Source organism: Thermobia domestica, chromosome 8 (genome assembly GCF_964235325.1).
Source record: "Thermobia domestica chromosome 8, izTheDome1.hap1.1, whole genome shotgun sequence".
NCBI lineage: Eukaryota > Metazoa > Arthropoda > Insecta > Zygentoma > Lepismatidae > Thermobia > Thermobia domestica.
In genome coordinates, this window is record NC_137461.1 from 83,525,036 (window position 1) to 83,550,931 (window position 25,896).

Sequence of the window (25,896 nt, forward strand, 5' to 3'; positions counted from 1 at the left end):
ATAATTGCAATGAGATCTTTTGCAATGTTTGTAAGAAGATTGTTCCAGGATCCCATCAATGTTTTATGCTTCCCGATCGCCAATGCTTGAAACCTGGTGTTCCTTCACTCATGCACGCAAAGAAAGCCTTGTTGATATTCTACGATATAGAATCTATGCAAGACACGAATATTGGCGATAATACGTATGTACACATTCCAAATTTATTGGTTGCACAACAAGTATGTTATGCATGTGTTGAAAACAATAATATCCAGCAGTCTTGCAGTACGTGTGGTCAGCGCCAGCATATTTTCCAAGGAGAGGATCCAGTTTATAATTTTCTCCAGTACTTGCGGGAACGTCGTCCCAATATAAATAGGATTTTCTGTGTCGCGCACAACTCGAAGGGCTACGATGGACATTTCATCCTAAAGACCATGGTAGAACAATGTCAATGGAGACCTGACGTCATATTAAATGGGACCAAGATACTGAGTTTAACGTTGAATAATCTGACGTTCATTGACTCGTTGAACTTCCTACCTATGGCATTAAGTAAATTGTCAAAAGCGTTCAATTTACCCGCAACCAAAGGCTACTTCCCGCATTTCTTCAACACCAAGGAGAATCAATCGTATATTGGACCACTTCCAGAAACAAAGTATTATGGTGCAGATGAAATGGCCGTCGAAGACAGGAACAAGTTCATGCAATGGTACAACGATCATCGTAATGATACGTTTGATTTTCAGAAAGAAATTCTCAAGTATTGTATTCAAGATGTCAATGTACTGCGACAAGCATGCGTTTCGTTTATGACGTCATTTGAAACAGAAACCAAAGTGAATCCCTTCTTGGAGACGATCACGATTGCCAGTGCTTCCAATTTAGTATTCCGCCGGAATTTCCTTAAACCCAACACCATAGGAATTCTACCGGCACATGGCTATCGATGGAGAAGTACCCAATCGATCGCTGCAATGCAATGGCTGGCCTACATTGAAAAAAGCGAAGAAAAACAAATCTTACATGCGGCCCGACAAAAGGAAGTGTTTATTGCGGGATTCCATGTTGATGGCTACTACCAAGATCCTGAGACGTTAGAGGAGCACGTCTACGAGCATGCCGGCTGCTTTTACCACGGGTGTAAAGTATGTTTTACTACAGGCCGTAATCAGCCCATCTACAGCAATCCAGAAGACACCATGGAATTCCGTTATGAACGAACGCAAAGAAAAAATGCAAGACTGCGTGAATTGGGCTACATTGTACATGAAATGTGGGAGTGCGAATTTAATCAGTTCTTAAAACAAAATCCTGCAATGGCGACGTATCTGAAGAATCACCCGTACATGAACCGCAGACCATTAAATCCAAGAGATAGTTTTTTTGGAGGAAGGACCAATTGCGTGAAATTGTACCACCAAGTCGACGAAAAAGCGGGGGAAGTAATAAAATATTTCGATATTGTCTCACTTTATCCTTATGTAAATAAGTGTGCTAAATACCCTGTAGGCCATCCACGAATTTATCTACAGGGTGATGAAAATATACCACCAATAAATAAAGTCAATGGTCTAATCAAAATGACGATATTACCAAGTCGCCATCTTTATCATGGTCTCCTGCCTTACCGATGTAACAAGAAACTACTCTTTCCACTGTGTGCTGCGTGTGCCGAAGAAATGAACCCAGACCCTACAGCAACGTGTACGCACAACGACCAGGAGCGGTGCCTCACTGGAACATGGGTATCATATGAAATCCAGAAAGCAATAGAATTGGGATATCAACCAGTGGAAATTTTTGAAATTTGGGATTATGACATTGAACAATATGATCCCATCACGAAAACAGGTGGCTTGTTCACGGAATATATCAATACATTTTTAAAATCGAAAATGGAAGCGTCTGGCTGGCCCAGTTCCTGTGTGACCGAAGAAGACAAATCAAAATTCATACAAACCGTCCTAGAGCGTGAAGGTATTGCATTGGATCGGTCCAAAATTGAAAATAATCCTACACGAAGAAGTTTATCTAAGCTTTGTCTTAATGCTCTTTGGGGAAAACTTTCGCAAAGATCAAACTTTAGCCAGACCACAATTATTGATCGGCCGGAAGAATTTTATGAAAAACTCACTTCCCCCGACATTAAACTCCATCAAATTGTACCCATCAATGATACGATGTTGTATGCGTTCTGGGAGTACAATGAACATGTGCCTGTTCAAAACCGAAACACCAATGTCGTGTTAGGTGCATTTACAACATGTCAGGCACGTCTGGAACTGTACAAGTACCTGGAAATGTTGCAGGAACGTGTTTTATATTTCGACACGGATTCTGTAATATTTACGGAGAAGCCCGGGGAGCCAACCATTGAACCTTCAACGTACTTGGGATGCTTATCGGACGAGATGGAGTCTTACGGACCACGAGCATACATCAAGACATTTGTCAGTGGAGGACCAAAAAATTACAGCCTAGAAATATACAATCCGGATACCAACGTCACCAGTTACATATGCAAAATTAGAGGATTTACATTAAATTACAATGCAGGACAACAATTAAATTTCAACACGCTAAAAGAAATGATTACAAATCAATGCCGTGGACAAGTCACCATCACTATCCCCCATAAGATATGCAGGACCAAAGACCATACCATCGTCACACGCAAAGAAGAAAAAATGTACAGTATCCAGTACACAAAACGTCGATTTAAAGAAATCAATTCTTATGATACGGTTCCGTACGGGTACGTTAAAAAACAGAAGATGGAACTGGAAAAAGAAGATGAAGAAGAAAAAACTGTAAATACCCAATAAGGCCGCCATTTCTTTTTTCCTTTTCCTTTTTTTCCACTCCTTAACCACAAAGCAGCAACACCAAGAAGAAAATGAAGTACCCACAAGAGTTCATAAACCATCAACACAACCATCAGTGGAAGAAATGTAGTCATCTCGTATCCAAGGAGGAACCTTGACCATAAAGCAGCAACACCTAGAAAATGCAGTACCCAGAAAAAAGTTCGTAAACATCCATCGGTGAAAAAAATGCAGTGATCCTGTACCCGAGGAGGAAGATGAACCTAAACAGATCCATCATTTACGAGTAAGTTTTATTTCTCTCTTATCAATATTGACTCATTTTTATTGTTTCAGAAAAAAGAAATTCTTAAATTAATCCATCGTTTCTTCTTTTTCTTTCCAGGATACGGCTACAAGATTCGAAGATGATGACGCGTCCAACATATTCATTAACTAGATCCTGTATTTATTATGTTAATAAACATGTATAGGAAGAGCACATACTTTTCGTTAAAATACAACAAGTTGAAAAAAAAATATGTTTTATTATTTCTTGAAACCCTGAACACTTGTTTTCAAATCATGGTAATCTTGAAAATTTAAGGTGGAAAATATATTCAAGATTTGGTTTACATGATTTTGTTCGAAAAATAATTAAAGAATTTTTTTAGTGTCCAAAATTTGATTTTTAATTTAGTTCGAAAAAATTTTTAATTTGAAAATTTTCAAATGTGGTTTACATCTTTAGTACGAAACTTATTTTTAAAAATTGGTTCGAAATTTTTTTAAAATTTTTAGTTCGAAAAATTTTGATTTGAAAATTTAGTTCGAAAGTTTTTAGTTTAAAATATTTTTTCGAAAAATTTTTAATTTTTTTTTTTAGTTCGAATTTTTTTGGGTTCGAAAATTTTTTTGTTTGAAACTTTTTTTGTTTCAAAATTTTTTAGTTCGAAAATTTTTTTTTAGTTCGAAAAAATTTTTAGTTTAAAATTTCTTGCACTCTGCGGAACCGTTTCGAAAAGAACCGGAGCAGATTCGGTAAGAAAAAATCTGGCAACACTGTTTCCATTAATGAAGCGCTTACTGAGCAATAAATCGCTTAAACTCACAACAATGTGTTATAAGAAATCTACAAGCAACACCCCTCTTTCACCATTGTTACTTCCAGAGACATAGGCTACTAATTCAAGGACAGGATCTCCATCATGGTAAGAATCATCTTATCTGCCAAAGAGAACGATAATATTTAATGTAAACTTCAGTACAATATCATGATACCAAAAAAAAAGGGTTATTTAAGGAGGAGGTTGAACCCTTCATGGGAACTTTACGCATAACCATAAAAAGGGAACTAAATTCTAAGATCCCGGTCTAGGATGGATCGCCGTCATATCGCTCTGTATTTCCCTCATGAACTGGGGGGGGCTAAGATCATGTGACTTCTATCCTCCAATCAAAATTGAGGTACCAAAACATTCATCTTACCTGTAAAAGGAAACAAATGAGTGAGGGGTTTTCCCATGTAATCTGTTCACCGTGTGATGGGTCTAAAATCATGTGACCTCTATCAACCAATCAGAATCGAGGTACCAAAGTATACATCAGAAAGGACACCCTAATTTCAAAAATCCTAGGACCTAAAATCACGTGATCTCTATCATCCAATCAGAATCAAGGTACCAAAGCACTCATCTTACCCGTAAAAGGAAACGAATTAGTAATGGATTTCCCCGCAAGGGTAAAACATGACGTCATACCATGTGACCTGTTCACCGTGTAGCGGGTCTAAGATCATGTAACCTCTGTCGGCCAATCAGAATCGAGGTACCAAAGCACGCATCAAAGAGGATACCCAAATTTCAAAACCCAGGGTCTAAGATCATGTGACCGCTATCAACCAATCAAATTCAAGGTACCAAACCACTCATCTTACCCATAAAAGGGAACGAATTTTAAAAAATCCCTGAGCCTAAGATCACGTGACCTCTGTCAGCCAATCATAAACACTCATCTTACCCGTAAAAGGGAACGAATTTCAAATATCGCAGGGTCTAAGATCACGTGACAGCTGTCAACCAATCAGAATCACACATCTTACCCGTAAAAGGGAACAAATTTCAAAAATCCTAGTCATAAAAGAGAATGAGGGATTTCCCCGCGGGGTGACTCATGACGTCATACCACGTGACCTGAAAATTTGAATTTCCCGCGTGGACGGGGCCTAACGTCACGTGACCTCTCTCAGCCAATCAGAATCGAGGAATTTTTGCTGACTCAGTTCGCCATACGTCGACCACTACTACTCTTGCAATCCTATCTGAAATTTCACATGGTATTAAAAATATACAAATTAGAATTACCATTGACAAGAAAAAGATCAAGAACATGGGCCCCCCTCCTCTGGCTCAAGAAAATGTATACGTAATATAGCAAACCATGTATATTAAATACCAGAAATACCAGACGTAATATACCAACCATGGAGATGGGCCCCTGCCTAGAAAATTTTCTTCGGGCGCCCCTGATCAAGAAAAATAATGCAATAAGTAATTTATTCTAAGGATACATGATTATTTCCTAGTGATCTAAATTTCAATTGAAAATACAGTAACTTCAGACTTGAAAATTAATGTCTTTTTTTTTTCTTAATCCACTTGATAAACAATGTTCTTACATGTGGTGTCACTAATGTGAGGAATGAAATTCATTGTGTTTTTCCATAATTGCATTGAAATCTGGAATAAGTTTTGTCACCATCAATCTTAAGGTTTTAATACGGCAAAGAGCAGAAAAGGTCTCTTCACACAAGTAAATGGTAGGGAAAGACATCAAATGTTGCAATGCGTTTTTTGACAACTCTTCATACTCACAGCGCACACGCTAAAAAGTTCATTTTCTTTATAAAACTTTTTTCCATGAAGTATCACAGGATTGTTTCAATAGCTGTTCATGTTCTGTGTTAGAGAAATTCATACCTTGTATGCCATGGATTTCTACAATAGTGAAAGGATTTTCAATCCAACCATTACCAGATTGTAGGACAGGGAAATCTTCTCGAAAACTTGCAGCTAATGCATTCAAGTGTCCTACAAGTGTTTTGTGCATTTCAGCAGAGAGTTTTTTACCTGAAGAATCAATGAAATCCTTGAGCACTGGAAATGATGAATAGTTATTGTTTTGTACTCGTACTGTCCACTGCTGCAGTTTCTTAATCTTAAAAATACTTCTTGCATAACAGCTGGGAGTTCCATTTCATTACAAAACATTTCAATTTTTAGGCTTCGCGGACCCTCTGGCTAGGGGGCCGCGGCCCCAATTTGAGAACCACTATAGTAGTCTATGTAATTAATTTATTGAAATCTTATGTAGAGTTAAAGATAGAGCTTCTAGGAAATATTTTTAACATAACAGTACAATTCATCCTTGTGATATATAATAATAATAATAATAATAATAATAATAATAATAATAATAATAATAATAATAATAATAATAATAATAATAATAATGCAATAACGGGCTCGTATCGCGGGATTACAAATGGAGCAGGGGCGCGATGGCTCAGTGGTAGAGCGTTCACCTCCGGTGCTTGAGGTCCCTGGTTCGATCCCAGCTCGCGCCGTGTTGACTTTGTGGTGGACAAACACCGTGCTCGTGGGTTTTCTCGGGGTTCTCCCGTTTCCTCCCACTTTCTTCATTCCACCATTTCATTCATCTTTCATCATCACTGTCTCCTTTAGCCTAACTGTCATAAGCGTGGGACGTAAAACTTAAAGTTTTTTTTTTTTTTTTTTTTTTTTACAAATGGAGCACACTGCATACAGCAGAATCCATTTTTGATATCACTGTACTAAGCAGGAAAGGGGCTCAAGCTCCCTGCTTACGCCGCTGCCCTGCAGCCTGTAAAGAACGAATGATGGAATGGAAGTGAATGTAACTGAATGATGATGTAAGAATTGGTGACATGCGACAGTGAGAAGAAACTGCAGAACACACTGTTGCCTATGACAAATTGACATTGCCTGGAATTAATCAGAAAGCATCTAAATCAAAGATCACCGCATAACTATTAAACCATCATGAAATGTTGGAAAATTGACATCATTGCATTATGTCCCTTAGTAAGATGTTGAAACCAATTACGAACCACACTTTTGAAAACACGGAATTACAAAGTGAGCTTGAATGTACAAATCTAAATAATCAATTTACATTACCTCTAAGGCTGCCAGAAGCGATGGATCTGTCACTGTCGCTGGGTTGGTCTGTTTCACAATATAAACTGTCGCTTGTCATTGACGTTGAATCTGATCTCTGTGCGATCATACTCATACTCGGTCTCATCGTAGTCTCCACGCTGACATCGGCACCAGGGGTGACAGCTCGGGATACACTTCCAGCACTCTGCAGCTTGGAACTGAATAAAAAGGAACAAAATGAAATACACCTAGCAAGCACATGGTACTGTAATTTATATGTAGGGTGCGTTCAATAAACAACTATCTTCAGAAACATTACGGTAAATTCAAGAACACGTTTGTAGAAATATAAGTGAAAGCTTTACTACATTCATCGTAACATTCAAACCACAATATTGCTTTTTCAGTTCATTTTCCTATCAGTGAATGAGAGATAATAACAACACAACTTTTCTGATAAGTACAATACGGTAAAGATTTTTCCCCTTTTGGAACATTTTCACTTCCCCATAACTCTTATTTGAAAAACACTACCTTAGTATATTTTCATTAATTGTTAAATATATGCTTCCGTCATAGATATTGCGTAAATCGGACACTGTTTGAGCACGTTTACAAATGATAAGGCAAGTATAGAATCATTTACTCTATAAGAAGTAATGAAGAGGATTACACATACAGTAGATGGAGGAAGAAATTAAACAAACTACAGAAACAGTAGAAATTTTTGATGTTCTCTAAACCAACGGTCTGTGAGCCCTACAGTATTTCACTTAAATCAAAAATAAAATTTGAAAATTCTTACAACAAGAAAGATGACTGAATGGAATTAAATTAATACCAGAGATTCTTTTCATGACTATACTGAAATAATCAAATTTTAGGATAGTACAACTAAAGTAGTTTATTTTACTTTGATAAGTCCGTATGGTATGAAGCCTCTACGTGCTGCAATTAGAGTTTATTTATGTCGTGACATCAAACTAAACAGGCATCGGATGTCTTTGAGAATTGCCTGTCACGCTGCTTGTATGCTAGTTCACAGGCTATCAACTCTGTCTGTGGAGAACTGTGATGAACAAAGTGTAGACCAACTCCGTCCCAAAGACGTTTAATAGAATACAAATCAGGTGACTGTGTAGGCCAGGAAAACAGCAATACCGGTCCATCCTCAGAGAAGGTTTGCACATTCAGGGATATACGTGGCTGGGCATTGGTCTATTAAAACATGGACTCCATAGTTGTTTGAACGAAGGATACGATTTCAGCCTCTAAACCAGCCCTGGCCACGGTGAGCAGATAGTGGAAACCCTCCTCGTGAACGCTCACGAGCATTCTACGTGCAAATACCATTGTTTGTACTTCGTGCATCTTCGGGTTTCGTCCTTAGAGGAGCGGAAGTGTTGTCAACCTTGGCGGTAATCACTAGCTTACCAAATAAAAAAAAAGTATGTATGGTAACTGATTGCCATTTAGTGTAAAGTGTTTTTTACAATTTGGTAACCGTTAACTATAGACAACACAAACTTGTAAAAGCAATCAAATGATAAACTATGTACGTTCCTTTTCTTCTTTTTTCTTTCCTTTTGTTAAAGAAGGATGTGGTGGAACCAAACCATCGCTTACATTTATAAAAATTTTCTAGTTTGCCCATGTGGGTTTGTTATATTATGTTGTTTCGCTTTTTAGGAAAAGAGATAATCTGTTGATACGAAAAAAAAATACTGTAGAACTTGTTTGTAATTATCTAAGTATTATCTCCAGAAAATTAGCTTATGCATGTATGTGTGTACGAATAGGCTTAGCAAGGGGTTGGTTGTGGAGATTAGAAGCCACTATTACACTATCAATAGGAAGAATAGTATTTCTTACTCCACTTTTAAAGTTACTTTGATCGCAAAGAATCAAACAAAATATTAAGAGAGCCAAAGAGATTTTCCATTTTTAAGACCATTAGTGATCCATTAGTGTTTTTTTTTTTTTTTAACAAGGAGTGTCTTTTTAATAAGGAAAAATATATTGTCCCTGGCTGGTTGCTTGCCGGTGGCTTGTTAAAAGTGAAAAAGAATGTTAAATCATATCAACGACTGAAGCTATATACTTGTCTTTCTTCGATAGTTATTGACTGATTTTGAAAGTCACAATGTTGTAGGCCTACTGTAACAGCGTAAACTCGGAAGGAAACGTTCCAACTGAATGATACGAACAATTATTTCCAATGTCTTGAACATGAAACGTGGGTTGCACGGATAACGCTTAAAGTGGGCTGGACTGCACTGGAATTTCCTTCCGGCAAATTAGTGTTTGGTTGGAACTCAGTTCTACTGTGTAACTGTCTCTTAACAACATTTGAACATTTCTTTTAGATAATAATAACTAACTAACTAACTAACTCTATGGCCTATGGAACCCGAAGGTTCAATGTTTACAAAATATTTCCACTAACTTCTGTCCTTAGCCAACTGGATCCAGTTTCTACTCTGTACTCTTATTTCTGCAAGATCCATCTTAATATTACCTTCCCATCTACGCCTAGGTGTTTCTAGTGGTCTTCTTCCAATTGGGTGGCTACATGGCCTGTCCTCCTGAACCTTCTACATTTAATGACCCTAACAATGTTAGGTGAGCGGTATAAACTATGCAATTTCTCGTTATGAATTTCCTCCAATCCCCATTTTCATCCCTCTTTGGTCCGAATACTACTACTACTAATACTAATTATTATTATTATTATTATTATTAGTAATAATAATAATAATAATAATAATAATAATAATAATAATAATAATAATAGTAGTAGTAGTACTAGTAGTAGTAGTAGTAGTAGTAGTAACAAAAGTAAAGATTAAGTACATGACGAAACAGCTTTACTAGTGTATAGCAGACAGCGACTAGTGCCACTTATGCTCAGCCTACTATCATCCGTGCTTCCAGTTTTGGCACCTGCATACATAATACGGTAGTTGTCTAGCCACTAACTCCCCCTGTGTACATCTGCTTATAGAGACCAGTATCGAACACAGTCGTTGTAAAGAGTTGAAAGCAGTAAGATGGCGAAACGACGCTGCCCTACACCTACACTTAAGTTCAACACGCAGTGGGAGGAGGATTATTTCTTTGTCGAAGATGACGGTGTAGCCAAATGTTTAGTGTGCTTTAAAACATTACACGGATTTAAAAAGTTCAACCTTTAACGCCACTACAATACTTATCACGTGGAGCAATACGGGGAACTTGAAGGACATTTTCGCAAAGAAGAATTGAAGAAATTGAAAGAGAATAAGGCCGCATCGGAAAAGGAAGACGGGGAGAGAACGTGTGAAGCCTCTGTGCGGGTGAGTTACAAAATTGCGTTGCATATTGCGAGATTGTTGGGCCCTTTTACAGACGGAGACCTAATAAAGGAGTGTATAGTAATATCAGCAGAAGACTTTTGTCCATCTCGAATACAGCAGTTCGAATCGGTTTCACTTTCCCGACAGACTATTACGCGACGCATAGAACATCTTGCAGATGATGTTTTGAGCCAGCTATCGGAACTTTCGAAAATGTTTATTGTATTTTCCCTGGCGCTCGACGAAAGTACGGATGTTACAGATACAGCGCAGCTTGCTATCTTTATTCGTGGTGTACATAGTGAACTGCAGATTCGAGAGGAACTGTTGCACATAGTACCTATGAAGGGCACCACAACGGGCGCTGACATTCTTGCGTGTATTGAAGAAAGTGTCGAAAATACAGGCCTTGCGTGGAATGCACTGGTTTCTGTAGCGACCGATGGGGCACCTGCTATGGTTGGGAAGGAAGCAGGGTTCGTGGCGCGACTAAAACAAAAACTGCAAGAGCTTGGGATATCGCATGATATCAGGGGAATTCATTGTATGTTGCATCAGGAACAGTTTTGTGCAAAGAGTGTAACGATGAACGATGCCATGGATGTTGTAGTTCGTACCACCAGCTACCTCAGAAAACATGGACTGAAACATCGCCAATTTAAATCCTTCCTCGAAGACCTAAACAGTGCATACGGAGACATACCTTATTATACTGAGGTGCGCTGGCTGAGCCGTGGGAACTTGTTAAACCAGTTCTTTCAGTTACTAAACGACATTGATATGTTTCTCGATATGAACGATCATTCCGTGACAGAACTGAAAGACGACCAATGGAGATGCAATCTTGCGTTTTTGGCAGACATAACTACTCATCTCAATGCTCTTAACCTCTCATTGCAGGGTCAACATCTGCTAATTACAAATATGTGCGATCACGTCGAAGCGTTCAAAATGAAGCTATCCTTTTGGGCGCAGCAATTTGAAAAGAAGATTTTGGTTCACTTTCCCAGCTTAGGCACCTTACAAGAATCCGGTAAACTACTTGACTTGACTCATTACCGCAGTTTGCTGCTTAGCCTTAAGGACGAGTTTGAAACCAGATTTCAGGACATAAAATGTTTGGAGATGAGCTTCAGGGTATTTGCCACTCCATTCTCTACAAACATTACAGGCGCTCCTTCTGATGTTCAGTTGGAACTTATAGACTTAGTGTGCGACAGGGAATTTAAAGAGAAATTCCATCAGAAAAGCAATTTACAAGAGTTCTATAGGAATTTCCCTCGATGTCGATTTCCGCGACTGCATAGAAATGCTGCCAATATTATGTCAATGTTTGGTTCGACGTATGTGTGTGAGCAATTATTTTCAAAAATGCGACTGACGAAATCAAACCAGAGAAGTTCGTTGTCCAACCATCACCTGGAATGTTTGTTACGTCTAAGCTGTGTGCAAACAATATCACCTCGTATAGAGACACTTACGAAGAAATTGTGCGGTACATCTGCCTTAGAGAACAAGGCTTGAAGTAAAACACTTGTCAGTTACTAGTGTTTATAGTGTATTTTCTTTTTTCTGTGTTTCTAACTTTATACACATTCGGCCTCTTTGTGCGTTTTCGTGTTCTGTTGGTTTGAATTTTGATTTGCTACTGTCAGACATTTGTCTCTTGTGGCGTTAAGATACTTGAGTACGCTTCGGCAAATGTGAATGCATTTTTCGAACCTTTGGGAATGTGCAACAAGTGTTTTTCTTTTGGGACCTTTGTCTACGATCTCGGATTTCTGTGGTAAGTTATAAAAGCTATTACAATGTTTATATTTTGTAGCTACGGAAATCTAATAAGTATAGACTATTTGGATGATTTCTAATTGAATAATATATTTTCGAATAAAATCTACTGAAATAATCCTATTTTCGAATTGTTCCTCATCTCTGTTTCTTTGCCTACATTAGCATCCATTGGCAATTTACGGCAGAACTCAAGCAGGTATTATGCATATTTCGAACACGATCTTATTATTATTATTATTATTATTATTATTATTATTATTATTATTATTATTATTATTATAATTATTATTATTATTATTATTTTCAACCTCCCGTCGTTCTGCTATCAATCTAGCAACGAAAGGCGTTTACAACTTAGCAAACGTGAACGAGTGACAAGTTACAGACCGAGTGCTAATGTAATACAACGTCACGAATTGTGTAAGCAAGCTAACAAGGCCTGAAACAATTCGTTTCCGATTTTTGCAGTCGTTTTTACGTCTGTAAGCTGACATGTTTAATATTAGTTTCTTTCTTTCTTTCTTGTTCATTTGTTAGTTACTTCAACGCTAACTGTAACCTCTATCATGCGTCTTCCTCGATCAAAAAACGTACCAATTTTATTTCCTGCAGTGTTTTCGCGTCACTGCTTTCGAAATGGGGAGCGGGAGAGCACACCTGCACATTTCACGCTTGCGTCTGCTGAATGCTTCAACATCGTGCGAATTTCTGACCAGGCTTGGCCGTAGGTTTTTTGCCATCATGTGTGGTTGGCAACACTTATCGGATGCAGTGGAAGGGGCGAAGCTAGCAGCCACCTGTGCTCACCTGTTCTTATCTCCGCTCGTGCTCGCTCACGCTTCGGCTCCGGGAGCTAATTCATGGACAGGCCTGCTCTAAACCTTCTCTGAACTAGCGGTCATTGCTGAAATTGTCCTCAATATGTAGCAGATGATGGTGTTATACCCAACGCACATCACATCATGACACTTGCCGTTCAGCCACTATGACGATCGACAATGCATGCTAGCTAACTTCTACCTCCACGGTAACGACTAACATGTATATGTAATCATTGAGGACCTGGGTGAAAAGGGACTCATCCGAAACACGTCCATCTGTTATTCATATGGCACGCCTCCGACAATGTTTATGTACCGCATCGTTGACTAATTCCTCTTTGGGTCTAGGTCAATGTAAGCAGATTCAAAGCAAGCAATTCAGCGTTCATTAGACACTTTCAAACTGTCAACAAAGACAAGTTCACAACCGAACTGTGCCGTGCTTCAACGTCGAGCTAACACTATGGACACTGTCGTATGTTTCATCACGGCCATGGGGATAAGTGAGGTAACATTGTGCGATTCAGTGCTCGACTATTTTCTCCATATATTGAGTGAACACACGTACGATTATTATCAGGGAACGCTTTATAGGAGCATCAATCTCGTGGTGCGAGAAATCGGCTTCATGTAGCTCGACCATATGGTTCTGTGAAAACGCAATCGCTCTTTGACGTCAACAAGGTATTGTGACGCTTGCTTATACGTTTTCTGATTGATTCTCTACTGTCCTCTAGGCACTGCATAAATCACCATCTCGCGGTACTATTTTGAGCACTGAACTGGCTTGGTGAAGTTGTAGGTGTTCGTGCACACTACCTTATATATTCTGTGAGTTTGGACGCATTCTTATCATTCTTTCTTGGCCGTATATTTCACAAGCAGCAATGTATATTGTTTTCACAGTTTCAAAGTAACTTAAGTAGCTTCATTTTTTTCACCCTTATATGCAAAATGGACCATATTTTCTTGAAATATGCATGCGTTTGTAGCGGTACAGCTTAGTTGTTTATTATCGTAGAAGGACGATTTAAGTGTCAGATTATTGTGGAAGGATTTAGCTTTCACCTGGTATTGTTTGTCATCATCTGTCTCGTAGGAAGGTGAGAGGAATTTGAAAAATTGTGTAAATTGTATATTTTCAATTGTTCAATTGAACCTCTGATTGGAAAAAGGGAATAAGTACAATTTTTTGCGATTTTAACCTGAGATAGCAGATGTGTTCCTTTCAGATAGTTACATCGTTGAGTAGAAAATAGGAATGTTTGGGCAACTCTATATGACCAATGTAGAAGACAAAATCTTTCGCTGATTAGAAAAAGGGAATAACTACGTTTCTTATTCCCCTCTTCCGGTCACTACAGGACACCACCACAACTGTGAGACTGTGTAAGTAGACAACCACCAGAGCCCTGTGCTGCCATTATTATACTTCGCCTTCTTTTCGCATTGCACAATCTATAGAGAACTTTTTGCCCCAATCAGTTACAGATTTACATGTTTTCAGTGATACAAGTGGTGGTCAAAACTGCAATCGTTCAATGACATGAATGCTTTTCAGCCTGATCGTGTCATAACAGTTCAGCTCTATACAGCAATATTTGCCTGTCAGAGGTCACAGTTTTTACCATGTGACCGAAATTTTGCTGTAATCAAACCAGAACTCAAACGACACAATCGTATTTATTTAACAGCACAGTATAACCACATGATTGCGAATGCAAGAAAGACTAATTCTCTATTTCAGGTTTACGAAGTTGTCAATGAAGAAATCTTAGATTTTAAACATGGATAGCAACCGTTTCACAAGAAATCTTCAGGTAGCATTGTGGACAAAACAGTGAAATTCCAAGTAAATAGAGACACTGTTTACAAAGCAGAATCTCCAGGTTATGTGCAAGATCATAAGTTTATCAATGGACTAAGAACTGATATTTTTCGATTACTCAAAAGTAATGTCACAAACGTTCCACTGCCAACGTCAAAGGCATACGATTGGCAAGTCTCTATCAATCAGAAAAAGATCAATGATTCTTCACAAATCATCAAATACATACCTGACCAATACAAACAGTTTTATAGGATGATTTGTTCATGGAAAACCACTGACCAAGAAACTGTAGAAGACGAAGATGTACACGGATAGGACCCTACGTAAAGCCATTTTTTGTGACAACGTATTTTGCTACGTATTTTGTTCAGCTGTCTATTGTATTACTTTTCTTGCTGTACGAACAACATGTGTTGTCCAAAAAAAAAAAAATAAATAAATAAAAAATAAAAACGAACGGTGACAATAGAAGTGTTAGAAGCCTAACATTCGTGATAGTTCGGATACATATATCCAAGATTAACATACAACATTCTATTCAGCATGTACATTTTCATAGCTTTCTATCATAAACTGCACATTACATACCCTAGACACAATTACAATTGCGTCCAACTCTAATTGATTGGAAAAAGGGAATATTTTTTCCGTTTTAAAGCTTATCTAACCAATTGCAGTGCTGCAATACAAGATTCTTCTTCTTGTCTTAGTGTTTGTTAGTTCTTTTGCTACAAGTAATCAATTATACACTTTTTGCAACAAATAGAAACAACGCTTCGGGAAGGTTTTTTAGCGTTTTTGAAAACTTAGGTCTGATGCACTTATTCCCTTTTTCCAATCAGTGATTCAATTCCACCCATCCCTCTTACTGCATCTTAACAACGGCGAAAAAATTAAAAAGTCAAACGGTTTATGGGACATGTCATATAGGTATTCGATTTGTCGATTTATACGTATGTCATAACAAAACCTTGCCTGATGAAAAGCAGGGGCGGACTGGCCCACCCTGCTACCCTGCAAATGCAGGGTGGGCCCCGTCCACCAATTTTAAAAAGATGTGCTCAATTAAACCTACCAGCATCAAAAATATGGGAGGGTAACTCCCGTAAACTTGTGTTTTGCATAAAAAAGACGTAAAGTTAAACTTCCATGAACAGACCTTATTCTTCTTCACGTTTATCGACTTGAAAAGGTTCCGTCTATGAGACAATCAGGCCCTAAAACATTGCGGGGTTTGTGATACAGCAGCTGTTAAAAACGAGCACGTTACTACTACTTTTTAAAATATAAGAAACACGGTAGATTTCAGGCTGTTATTGGTTTTGGATACCATTGCTTACTCCGGTCCTTTTACAAGCCGGCGAGTGGCGATGTTTTATAGAAACAATAGTTTCGTAGTTATTGTTATTGTGGAAAGTGGAGGTGGAGCCGGAACGCTTTTGAACTGCATTGTCTTCAGATCAAGCCTCGAAGAAAGAAATCGGATCAGGCTTCGTTTTTCTTTTTTTTCAGTGCGGTAAAGCGAAAAGAAATTAATCGCCACTATCAACGATTGTTTTATACAAACCTAAAACAATTACTATGAAGTTGCTGCCCTCGGCTCGTGTTTTATTTGTATACAAGAGCAAATCCGATAGGAGCAATTCAATTATTGGAACATCAGTTACGTGTCGTTTGTCGTGGAAGACAGATGTGGTTGTGTCAGTATGGATGGTAGGAGTGATTGTAAGATTACTGTAAATAAAAAATATAAAAGTGGTGTTAAAAAGTGAGAACACAAACGAAGATGTTATTTACAAAAAGCTGCATCTGACCCAAAACAATGTAGGTTATTTGAATCTGTGAAGCCCCAAGAAACAAATGCGCGTGATGTGACTCATTCGAGTACTGCAGGACAGTTGCCAGGTATTTTTTTGTTTTTCTGTCTAAGGTGTTTATAAATTATAATGTATACACCACGTCTCTGGATGATTTCAGTCAATTGTAGCTTATCTTTTATGGTTATTTTTACTTGAAATTACACAACTTTAACAAGCGAATACGAAATTAACTGAACTGTTTGCTGCCGCGTAGTGCTTTCAAACAGGTCAGATCAGGCTTTCATGTGTCAGGGGTCGAGTCAAGCCTGCTTGAGACACGGGTCGGGTCAGGTCACCTACGCTAGGGCCAGGGCTGCTCTAGCCGCGGGTCGTCTCGGGTCAACTTTCTTATGCGCCGTTTCGGCTAAATCCTTCTCGGGTCGAGTTGAACGCCGACCCGACCCGACTCATGACGATCTTATATCTAGCTCCAAAGAATTAGGTAGATATTTGAAATTGTGAGTGTAGCTGGGGCATAATGAAGATATTAATATTAGGATACATTTCTGGCATTCATATTAATATTATATTATATTAGGTTACAGTATGCAATTCAGTAGAAAATTTCAACCAATTTGATATTAGAACTGATTTATGAGGAAAGAAACTTACATTATTTCTGTCAGTGCTTTAATTATTTAGTGTTTCAAAGTTGACTTGAGATTAGTTTTTAATTATTGCACATGTATATATTTTGGGTTTTCTAAAACATGACACTCAATTATTTAAATAAATGATTTAAATTCATTACATAAAAAAAACAATAGCACTATATAAATATCTGAAAGCACCAATTCTGGTATTGTGTGTGTTTACAATAAAAAAATGATAATGCCAATTACACACTGTATGAGTTCCTATTAAAATGTTCCTACTTCAGATTTTTTGTAATTAATGTTTTGTTTTTGTATAAATATATGGGATACTATTTACGGGTTTGAAGATGGACTTTTATATGTAATACATATGAAGAATGTCAAGTACATTTTTTACATTTTTATACAGTGGGCCCTCATTTCAGTTTAGCAGGGTGGGCCCTATGGTTGCCAGTCCGCCCCTGATGAAAAGATGCTGATTATCTTTTTTGAATTCAAAATGAAAAACACACTTGAACTTAGACTTGATAACTTTGGTTCTTGCGAAAGAACAATATAAATTGTTTTTGTAGACCAGAGTTACACAGTCTTCTCACGGATATAATGAAAATTAATGAATACAAAACCGGAATTTTGAATATTGTAGAAATTTTCCTTTAGAAGCGAAATTGTCGGAAATGATGAAACATTTTTACAACCCTTATTTTCAATGAAAAGCTAATGCAAAGAATGGAAATTTTAATATTATAAAAAAAAACCTCCCCTTTTTCCTTTTTATACAACGAAACCACGTGTTTCCTTATTTTTAATTAAGGGATAATACACCGAATTTTACATCCTCAACTCAAGCGAATTCCCACGTTGGACATTTTCTGGATAGAGAAACATAAATTTGAATATTATAAAAACGTATTTTTTCCCTTGGGAGCGAATTTTCGAGAAAACTGCAACATGTATTTTCTTCTTTTTAATTACAAGTCTACTGTGTATATATACAGATGGTGATCAGAAAAATGGAAACACCTGAACGAAATTGCAACTTACCAGATTAATATGGTGTCGGGCCACCTTTCGCCTTCAGAACAGCCTTGATTCGACGTGGGATGGAGGCATAGAGGTCGTGAATGGTAGCAAGTGGAATTTTACACCATTCCTCGTGCACGGCATCGGCCAGTTCTGTGAGAGAGGATGGAGGTGGAAATCGTCGAAGGAGTCGTGTTTCTAAGACGGACCACAGACGTTCAATTATGTTGAGATCTGGGGATTGGGCGGGCCAGGGGAGGTGTTGAACTTCATCCCGATGTTCCTCAAACCACGCTGCAACAACGCCAGCTGTGTGAATGGGTGCATTATCATCCTGGAAGATGGCGTTATTGTCCGGGAACAACATCCGGACCACAGGATGCAAGTGGTCTTCTAAAATTGCGACATAATCGTTGACAGTGATTCGTCCGCTAAGTGTGACCACAGGACCTAATGAAAACCATGATATGGCGGCCCACAGCATCACCGAGCCGCCGCCATGTTTCACAGTTGGGCGGAGACACTGCAGATCATAAGCTTATTTGGCCGTTCTCCACACATAAACACGGCCCGTGGTTGGGAATAGGGTGAAGGATGATTCATTCGACCATATCACACGTTTCCAGTCCTCAACGGTCCAAGTTGCATGGTCGCGGCACCATTTGCGGCGTGCGAAAGCGTTATGGTCCCTGATGAGCGGTTTGGCCCGTGCAACACGACCCCGTAAGTTCATGTCATGTAATTCGCGGCGGACTGTGATTGTCGAAACAGGGTGGGGGAGGTGCTAATTGAGTTCCTCCGTCACTTGCTCCGCAGTGGCACGACGCTTCTGCGTGACAATGCGCTTTAATACCCGGCGTGACCTGTCACTCATGATTTTCTTCCGCCCACTGTTCCGCTTCCCCAATGTAGTTTTCACGTGTGTTGTGTAGGCCGTCATCACCTTCGACACTGTCCCACGCGACACACCTAACACAGTAGCCACTGCCGTCACATTCACTCCACATAACCGCGCACCAACAATTTGCCCTCTTTAAAAATCTGAGAGGTCTCCCATTTTACACTACCTCCGTCTGCTGCAGCCACTGGACACTGCTGTTCCACTGCGCCTGACGTAGTATGAAGACCGACCTAACACACCACCACCAGCGGTCCGGCGCTGCGGGCGCGACGACACCACTGCCAACCCATACATCTGACGTGTTCCCAACTACAGATGTTTCCATTTTTCTGCTCACCGTCTGTACTTGAGCACTGGCACCTAGTCTCACAGACTCATTTGTTAAACTTTAAATCTTTACCTAATAATTTTTGCCTAATTTTTTTGTTGATAATTTTATTCTGTATTACGCATATTAAACAGGTAATTTCAATACAATACATTTTAGTGTATCTTTGGAAAAATTGAAGAGTTATGAAGAAAATGATAGAATCTACAATTATTATTTAGTAAAAAAGTTTCCAAGTTTCACTGTGTTATCACAAGGTAATAAATCATGTTCAAAAGTGTCCATTGAAAAATAAAATTTTAAATTTGAACCCCAATCAGACCCAACTGCCAGCTACTAGTAACAGGCTACAAAAACAGGTGGCACGGGTCTGTGAGACTTGGCGCCAGTCCCGCCGGGTTAAGCGAATCCTCACATTGGATATTTTATGAACAGAATTGGAGTCTTAGATATTATAGAAATTGTACTGGATTTTTGAAAACGCTGAAATACATATTGTTTCCATTTATGTACGAAGTTTCATCCCCTAACTTAAGGGATTCGTAAGATACTCTATATTTTTACTCTTCCAGACTAGTAGCTTCTTCACAATGAAAGCTGCCATTTCAGGGAAGTATCATAAGCAGCTCTCCTTTATATATATATATATATATATATATATATATATATATATATATATATATATATATATATATATATATATATATATATATATATATATCTAACATGACAGAAATTTCAAATTTGGGACACCTTAGAATCTGAAATTAATTCAATAGCTCCGCCGAGCAACGTTGAAAGCGACAATTTTTGTCACATTGAGATCTTAACAGAACAACGGCAGTGTAATAGAAGTTCCAATTTGTAAGATGGAATCTAATATGTAACATTATTTGATATAAAGGCATAGTTTGAAACTGAAAAAGTAAATTTAAAGCCTATACATAATTAACATATAGTTTTTTTTTTATTTCTGTAAACTTGGTTTGTTGTCACTTGCAACGTTGTTCGGGGCAGCTATTTAATTCACGGTTACTTACAGTCGTGTGCACCAACGAAGTTCAACTGTTGAACAACGTTCAACGGTCAGGTATGGTCAAATGGATGAACTAAGATTTAACCTTGAAGGCCGATTTTCGGGGTTTAACTTTGTTGATTCTGGTTAGTCTACAGTGCTGACCCAAAGTAATGAATTTAGATGGTGCAACAAAATTCCCTGAACAACGTTCAAGTTAGAAAGTTCAATTTTAAACTCTTTACAGTGTTGCCACACTTAGTACAATTGTACCAAATTCAGCCCTTTTTGTCATTCATCGGTCCGTTGGTACCACGCTGGCATTTTGAGCCCTTTTTTGCGAAAAAGTTGGTACAATTCTACTCAATTCAGCACTATTTGACAAATACTTTTCACATTTTCAAAAGTGTCAGTAAGACTTTTCCTGCATCTCACGTTACTCATACTGTGTGTTGGACTCTTAAAAGATGCTGTTGAACATTCATTCTGTGACGTTGCACCACATAATGCTACGAACTTTGTGTGGAAAATTCGTAATTCGAACTACACCGGAAAACAAATTACGCTAGATGAGCGCATCCGCGCCGCGCATGAAGGCGACGAGAAAGAAGCTGTGTGGTGTAAATTTTAATTTGCGGCCTCTGTTATACTTCCTACGTACGAGATACGTAAGTTTCATCTATTTCCACGCTTGTTCGGGGTCCTATTAGGATGTTTTTAAAAAGTAAGTTTTAAAAACAGCACTTTCTTGATTGGGACTCTTGGAAGGGAAGGAAGGGGGAAGTGTTCTAGAACTTCACCTCTTTTAGTTTCGTGTTATAGAGCCATGTATTACACTAATATAAAATAATGAATTCAGCCCTTTTTGTTTCAATTTGGTACTATTTTTCAGCCCACTCCAGAGCTAAGACTGTGGCAACACTGACTCTTTACTTGAATGCTCATTTGAACTTTGTTGGTGCACACGGCCGCAGGTTACACTCATTTGTGAACTAGATCAAAATGGCGCGCAATTTCGGTATGCATCTCGTAGTATTCATTTCTGTTATCAGCCTACAGACATAACTGATGTAGGAATAATTGGTTTATTTCTATACTACAGTCTAAAATAGCTTGTTTTACATTCTTGATTTGAAAATCAGAAATACTTGTACTGGAACTAGCCTACATTTCAAATTTAGTACAAAAATAGTGACGTAGATATTTAACGTACGTATTTCACGGTGCAGAACTAATGGAAAACTGATGAATTAAATGAATTTAAGGTGTTCACATTTTTTGTATAAAACGTGTATCTTGACAAACATGTAACAAGTTCTTTAGCAAGCTCTCACTTTTTATCTTCACGGTTGGATTCATTTCTATAGCAAATATAACAATACCGAAGTGATCAATAGTTGTAAAGACTCTGGGAATGAACTGTGGAAAGTAATGTTTACATTGCTTTAATTTCTGGTGTAGAGATCCTTTCTTCTAAACAAAACAAACCAAAACAGTCGTATAGATCAACATTTTGTATGGAATACGTTACGTGCTTGATTGCTCATGCTAAAATAAAGGGAAATATTCGCTCTTTTATTCGCTGTATTTTCGCTCTTTTAATATTACTACTCGTACAAAACATTTCATTGTTGCACGTAAGATGCTTCAAGGAAAGAAAAGACGGTGGTTATCAGATGCGTAGGAATAAAATTTTCGTTGGACGGAACCGTTTTCGTTTCCTAGAATGCCTCTCTCTCTCTGTATATATATATATATATATATATATATATATATATATATATATATATATATATACTATGTGATCAAAAGTATCCGGACACCTGGCTGAATATGACTTACAAGTTCGTGGCACACTCCATCGGTACTGCTGGAATTCAGTATGGTGTTGGCCTACCCTTAGCCAACCGTCTACTCTCGCAGGCATACTTTCAATCAGGTGCTGGAAGATTTCTTGGGGGAATGGCAGTCCATTCTTCACGGAGTGATGAACTGAGGAGAGGTATCGATGTAGGTCGGTGAGTCCTGGCACGAAGTCGGCGTTCCAAAACATCCCAAAGGTGTTCTATAGGATTCAAGTCATGACTCTGTGCAGGCCAGTCTATTACAGGAATGTTATGGTCGTGTAAGCACTCTGCCACAGGCCGTGCAGTATGAACTGGTGCTCGATCGTGTTGAAAGATGCAATCGCCATCCCCGAATTGATCTTCAACACTGGGTAGCAAGAAGGTGCTTAAAACATCAATGTAGGTCTGCCACGTAAAACAACAAGGGGTGCAAGCCCCTTCCAAGAAAAACACCACCACCACCGAATTTTACTGTTGGCACTACACACGCTGACAGATGACGTTCACCGGGCATTCGCCATACCCACACCCTGCCATCGGATCGCCACATTGTGTACCGTGATTCGTCACTCCACACATCGTTTTTCCACTATTCAATCGTCCAATGTTTACGCTCCTTACACCAAGCGAGGCGTTTGGCATTTACCTGCGTGATGTGTGGCTTATGGGCAGCCGCTCGACCATGAAATCCAAGTTTTCTCACCTCACACTTAACTGCCATAGTACTTGGAGTGGATCCTGATGCAGTTTGGAATTCCTGTGTGATGGTCTGGATAGATGTCTGCCTATTATACTTTATGACCCTCTTCAACTGTCGGCAGTCTCTGTCAGTCAACAGACGAGGTCGGCCTGTACGCTTTTGCGCTGTACGTGTCCCTTCACGTTTCCACTTCACTATCACATCAGACACAGTGCACCTAGGATGTTTAGGAGTGTGGAAATCTCGCGTACAGACATCTGACACAAGTGACACCCAATCACCTGACCACGTTCGAAGTCCGTGAGTGCAGCGGAGCGCTCCATCCTGCTTTCTCACGATGTCTAATGACTACTGAGATCGCTGATAATGAGTACCTGGCAGTAGGTGGCAGCACAATGCACCTAATATGAAAAACGTATGTTTTTGGGGGGTGTCCGGATACTTTTGACCACATAGTATATATATACGAGGGACAGCCAAAAAGTTCCCGGGATTTCGTTGTAGTTTCTTATTACCATAATATAAGCACACATTTACTTCTTCGCCTTCAAAGTTGGCACCATCGGATTCACACACACTTGCTCCACCGTTTCTGCGCTTGCTGGAAACACTGACGGAACTCCTCTTTTGGTATCTTCCGAAGTTCAGCTGTCGCTTTGGTTTCAATCTCTCCTACGGTGGTGAAACAGGTATCATTGAGACACATTTTTAGCTTTTGGAAGTGTAAAACATACGATGGTGTTAAACTGTTTTTAAGGTTATCAAAGTCTCTGAAGCAGATTTTCTAAAATTTTCACATTGGCTTGATGTTTGTGCATTGGTCGATCTGTGAAATTGCGCCAAAGTATCACCACACACGCCTCCGCTCAGCTACATCACTGTCTGTGATAATCTCTTCATACTTACCAAATTCATAATCAGGCAACATAAGGACAGCATTGTATAAAGGTAACCAAGAAAGTTCTATCGCTTTTTCACCCACCATCTTCGAACATCGATAGGGGAAGGTCGTCTGGTATCGGACACCTTAGCTTTTTTAAGTCTGTCAGACTGAAAAATAGCTATATCAAATTACTTAATGCACTAAATGATACCTTGGTATGTTATACACAGCATGTTAAAGGCGATTTGACAGGTAAAAACTAATAATACGTATATATTTTTATAAAAAACCAAAGGTAACACAAATTAGCTTTCTTAAAAAGTGGAGGGTGGTATCGGACAAACATTATCAGACATCGGATAATTGGTCTTTTCAGGTAATTTAATAACAGAACAAATTACAAATGTTAGGTGTTTACTTACAGGAGTTCTTACACACAAAATACAGTTTTATTAAGCTTTGAAATACAGCCTAAAATAAAAGTAAAAAATAGATCTTAAGCTTCTTAGTCTCATCAAGAGTCGTTATTTTTTCTTCTGACACAAATCATAATGATAAAACTGTCTGCTTTCAAAATTGACACATTGTTTATGGAGCCAGTCTTTACATGTATTGCGCTGTGTCCCATCTTCATCAAAATACTCCCTGCAGATTATGATCTTTAGTTTTTCAGCAAGTTTGTAAGCTAGTTTTAAAAATTCTGGTTTTCTTAGCGGCATTAGACTAGTTAACTGTACAAAGCCTTTCCATGATTGTATAGTATTTCTTCTTGGTCACAACCAAACGTTCTACTAAATGTCCCTTTGTTATCCTAGGAGCGAGGTTTAGCTGTTGCCGCTTTTCCTTCCGACAGTTTTTCGACACGTTCTCCTAATATACTCGTAGGAACACCATACGTAGCACTGACCACACATACTTCTTTGGAAATAACTTTGTCCATGGCCAACTTCATAGTTTCTTAATCCCATTTGCCACGTATTTTCCCATGGTTTTCTGAAAAAGTCAGAAACCATTAGAAAACATCAAGTTTATTTACCAGTGTTCTGTCCGATACCACCTGATTCCGTTTTGTCCGATACTAGCCGAACGACTTGCACCTTATGAATGGCTATCTACCGACTTGTAACAACACGAATGCAACTATACGCTTAAATTATAATATATACACCTTAATAAATGTTGTGATAGCAATAACAAATTAATACAATTACTATGTGATAAGTTGCAACCACGCAAATCTATCTCCGTGCACTTGATTACTCGCAAAAATACAAAAACCTTGAAGCACGTGACACGAGGTTCATCGGACAAATCCACTATCACATGGGCGTGGCTAGTTCATTTCAATCAACTCACTGTATGCTTGACAGGTGCCATCTTAAGCGGGAAATGACGAAAACTGCTTTTGCCCGATTCCGCCCGCTGTCCGATACCAAACGACTTTCTTCTATGTTACCTAAGACGTATCTGGAAGATCAAATATAGTCCCCATCCGTATTGACAACCTTCTTCCAACGTTATGGAATGCCATGGATTCCATCGCGGTAGAACTTGGCGGGCCGTGAAGCGAAGAAAGTTTTAAGTGCATTTTGCACCTCTACTAGGAGCTTGAACTGGCGTCCCCTAAGATGATTGTCCAAGGAATGGAACAGGTGATAATCGTAGGGTGCACTGTCCGGGGAGTATGGCGGATGCAATAATGTTTCCCATCCAAGACGCAAAATGGTGTCCCGGGTCATCCTAGCCGCGTGGGGCTTAGCGTTGTGCTGTAACAGAGAACCCCATTGCGATTCAGAAGTGCTGACTCCAGAGTTTTGAGTTTTTCTTGAACATGGCTCAACGACTGACAGCACACAGTTGCATTGATGCTCTGACCAGCTGGTAGCAGTTTCCAATGCACGATGCCGCGAGCAGTCCACCAAATACGCAGGAGGATCTTCTTCTGATGCAGTGCTGGTTTCGATTGTTTTGG

At 38.8% G+C, this 25,896-nt stretch overlaps 2 protein-coding genes and 1 non-coding gene across 4 annotated transcripts in view; 2 read left to right on the forward strand and 1 right to left on the reverse strand.

Annotated features, from left to right (window-relative positions):
- The window catches only part of Rph (Rabphilin), a 689,315-nt gene that overhangs the window by 61,839 nt on the left and 601,580 nt on the right, over positions 1 to 25,896 (reverse strand). For both annotated transcript variants that reach the window (XM_081768658.1, XM_081768656.1), the window contains exon 8: positions 7,013 to 7,212. In XM_081768658.1, coding sequence (XP_081624784.1) covers positions 7,013 to 7,212 — 200 coding nt within the window. The remainder of the gene's footprint in view (positions 1 to 7,012; positions 7,213 to 25,896) is intronic.
- LOC145693009 (uncharacterized) lies at positions 330 to 3,305 on the forward strand. Its single transcript, XM_081768655.1, has 2 exons — positions 330 to 3,099; positions 3,199 to 3,305. Exon 1 carries the CDS (start codon positions 420 to 422, stop codon positions 2,811 to 2,813), a length of 2,394 nt encoding a protein of 797 aa, XP_081624781.1. The 5' UTR covers positions 330 to 419; the 3' UTR covers positions 2,814 to 3,099; positions 3,199 to 3,305.
- Positions 6,346 to 6,417, forward strand: TRNAR-CCG (transfer RNA arginine (anticodon CCG)). Its single transcript has one exon. It is a non-coding gene; the product is annotated as a tRNA-Arg (tRNA).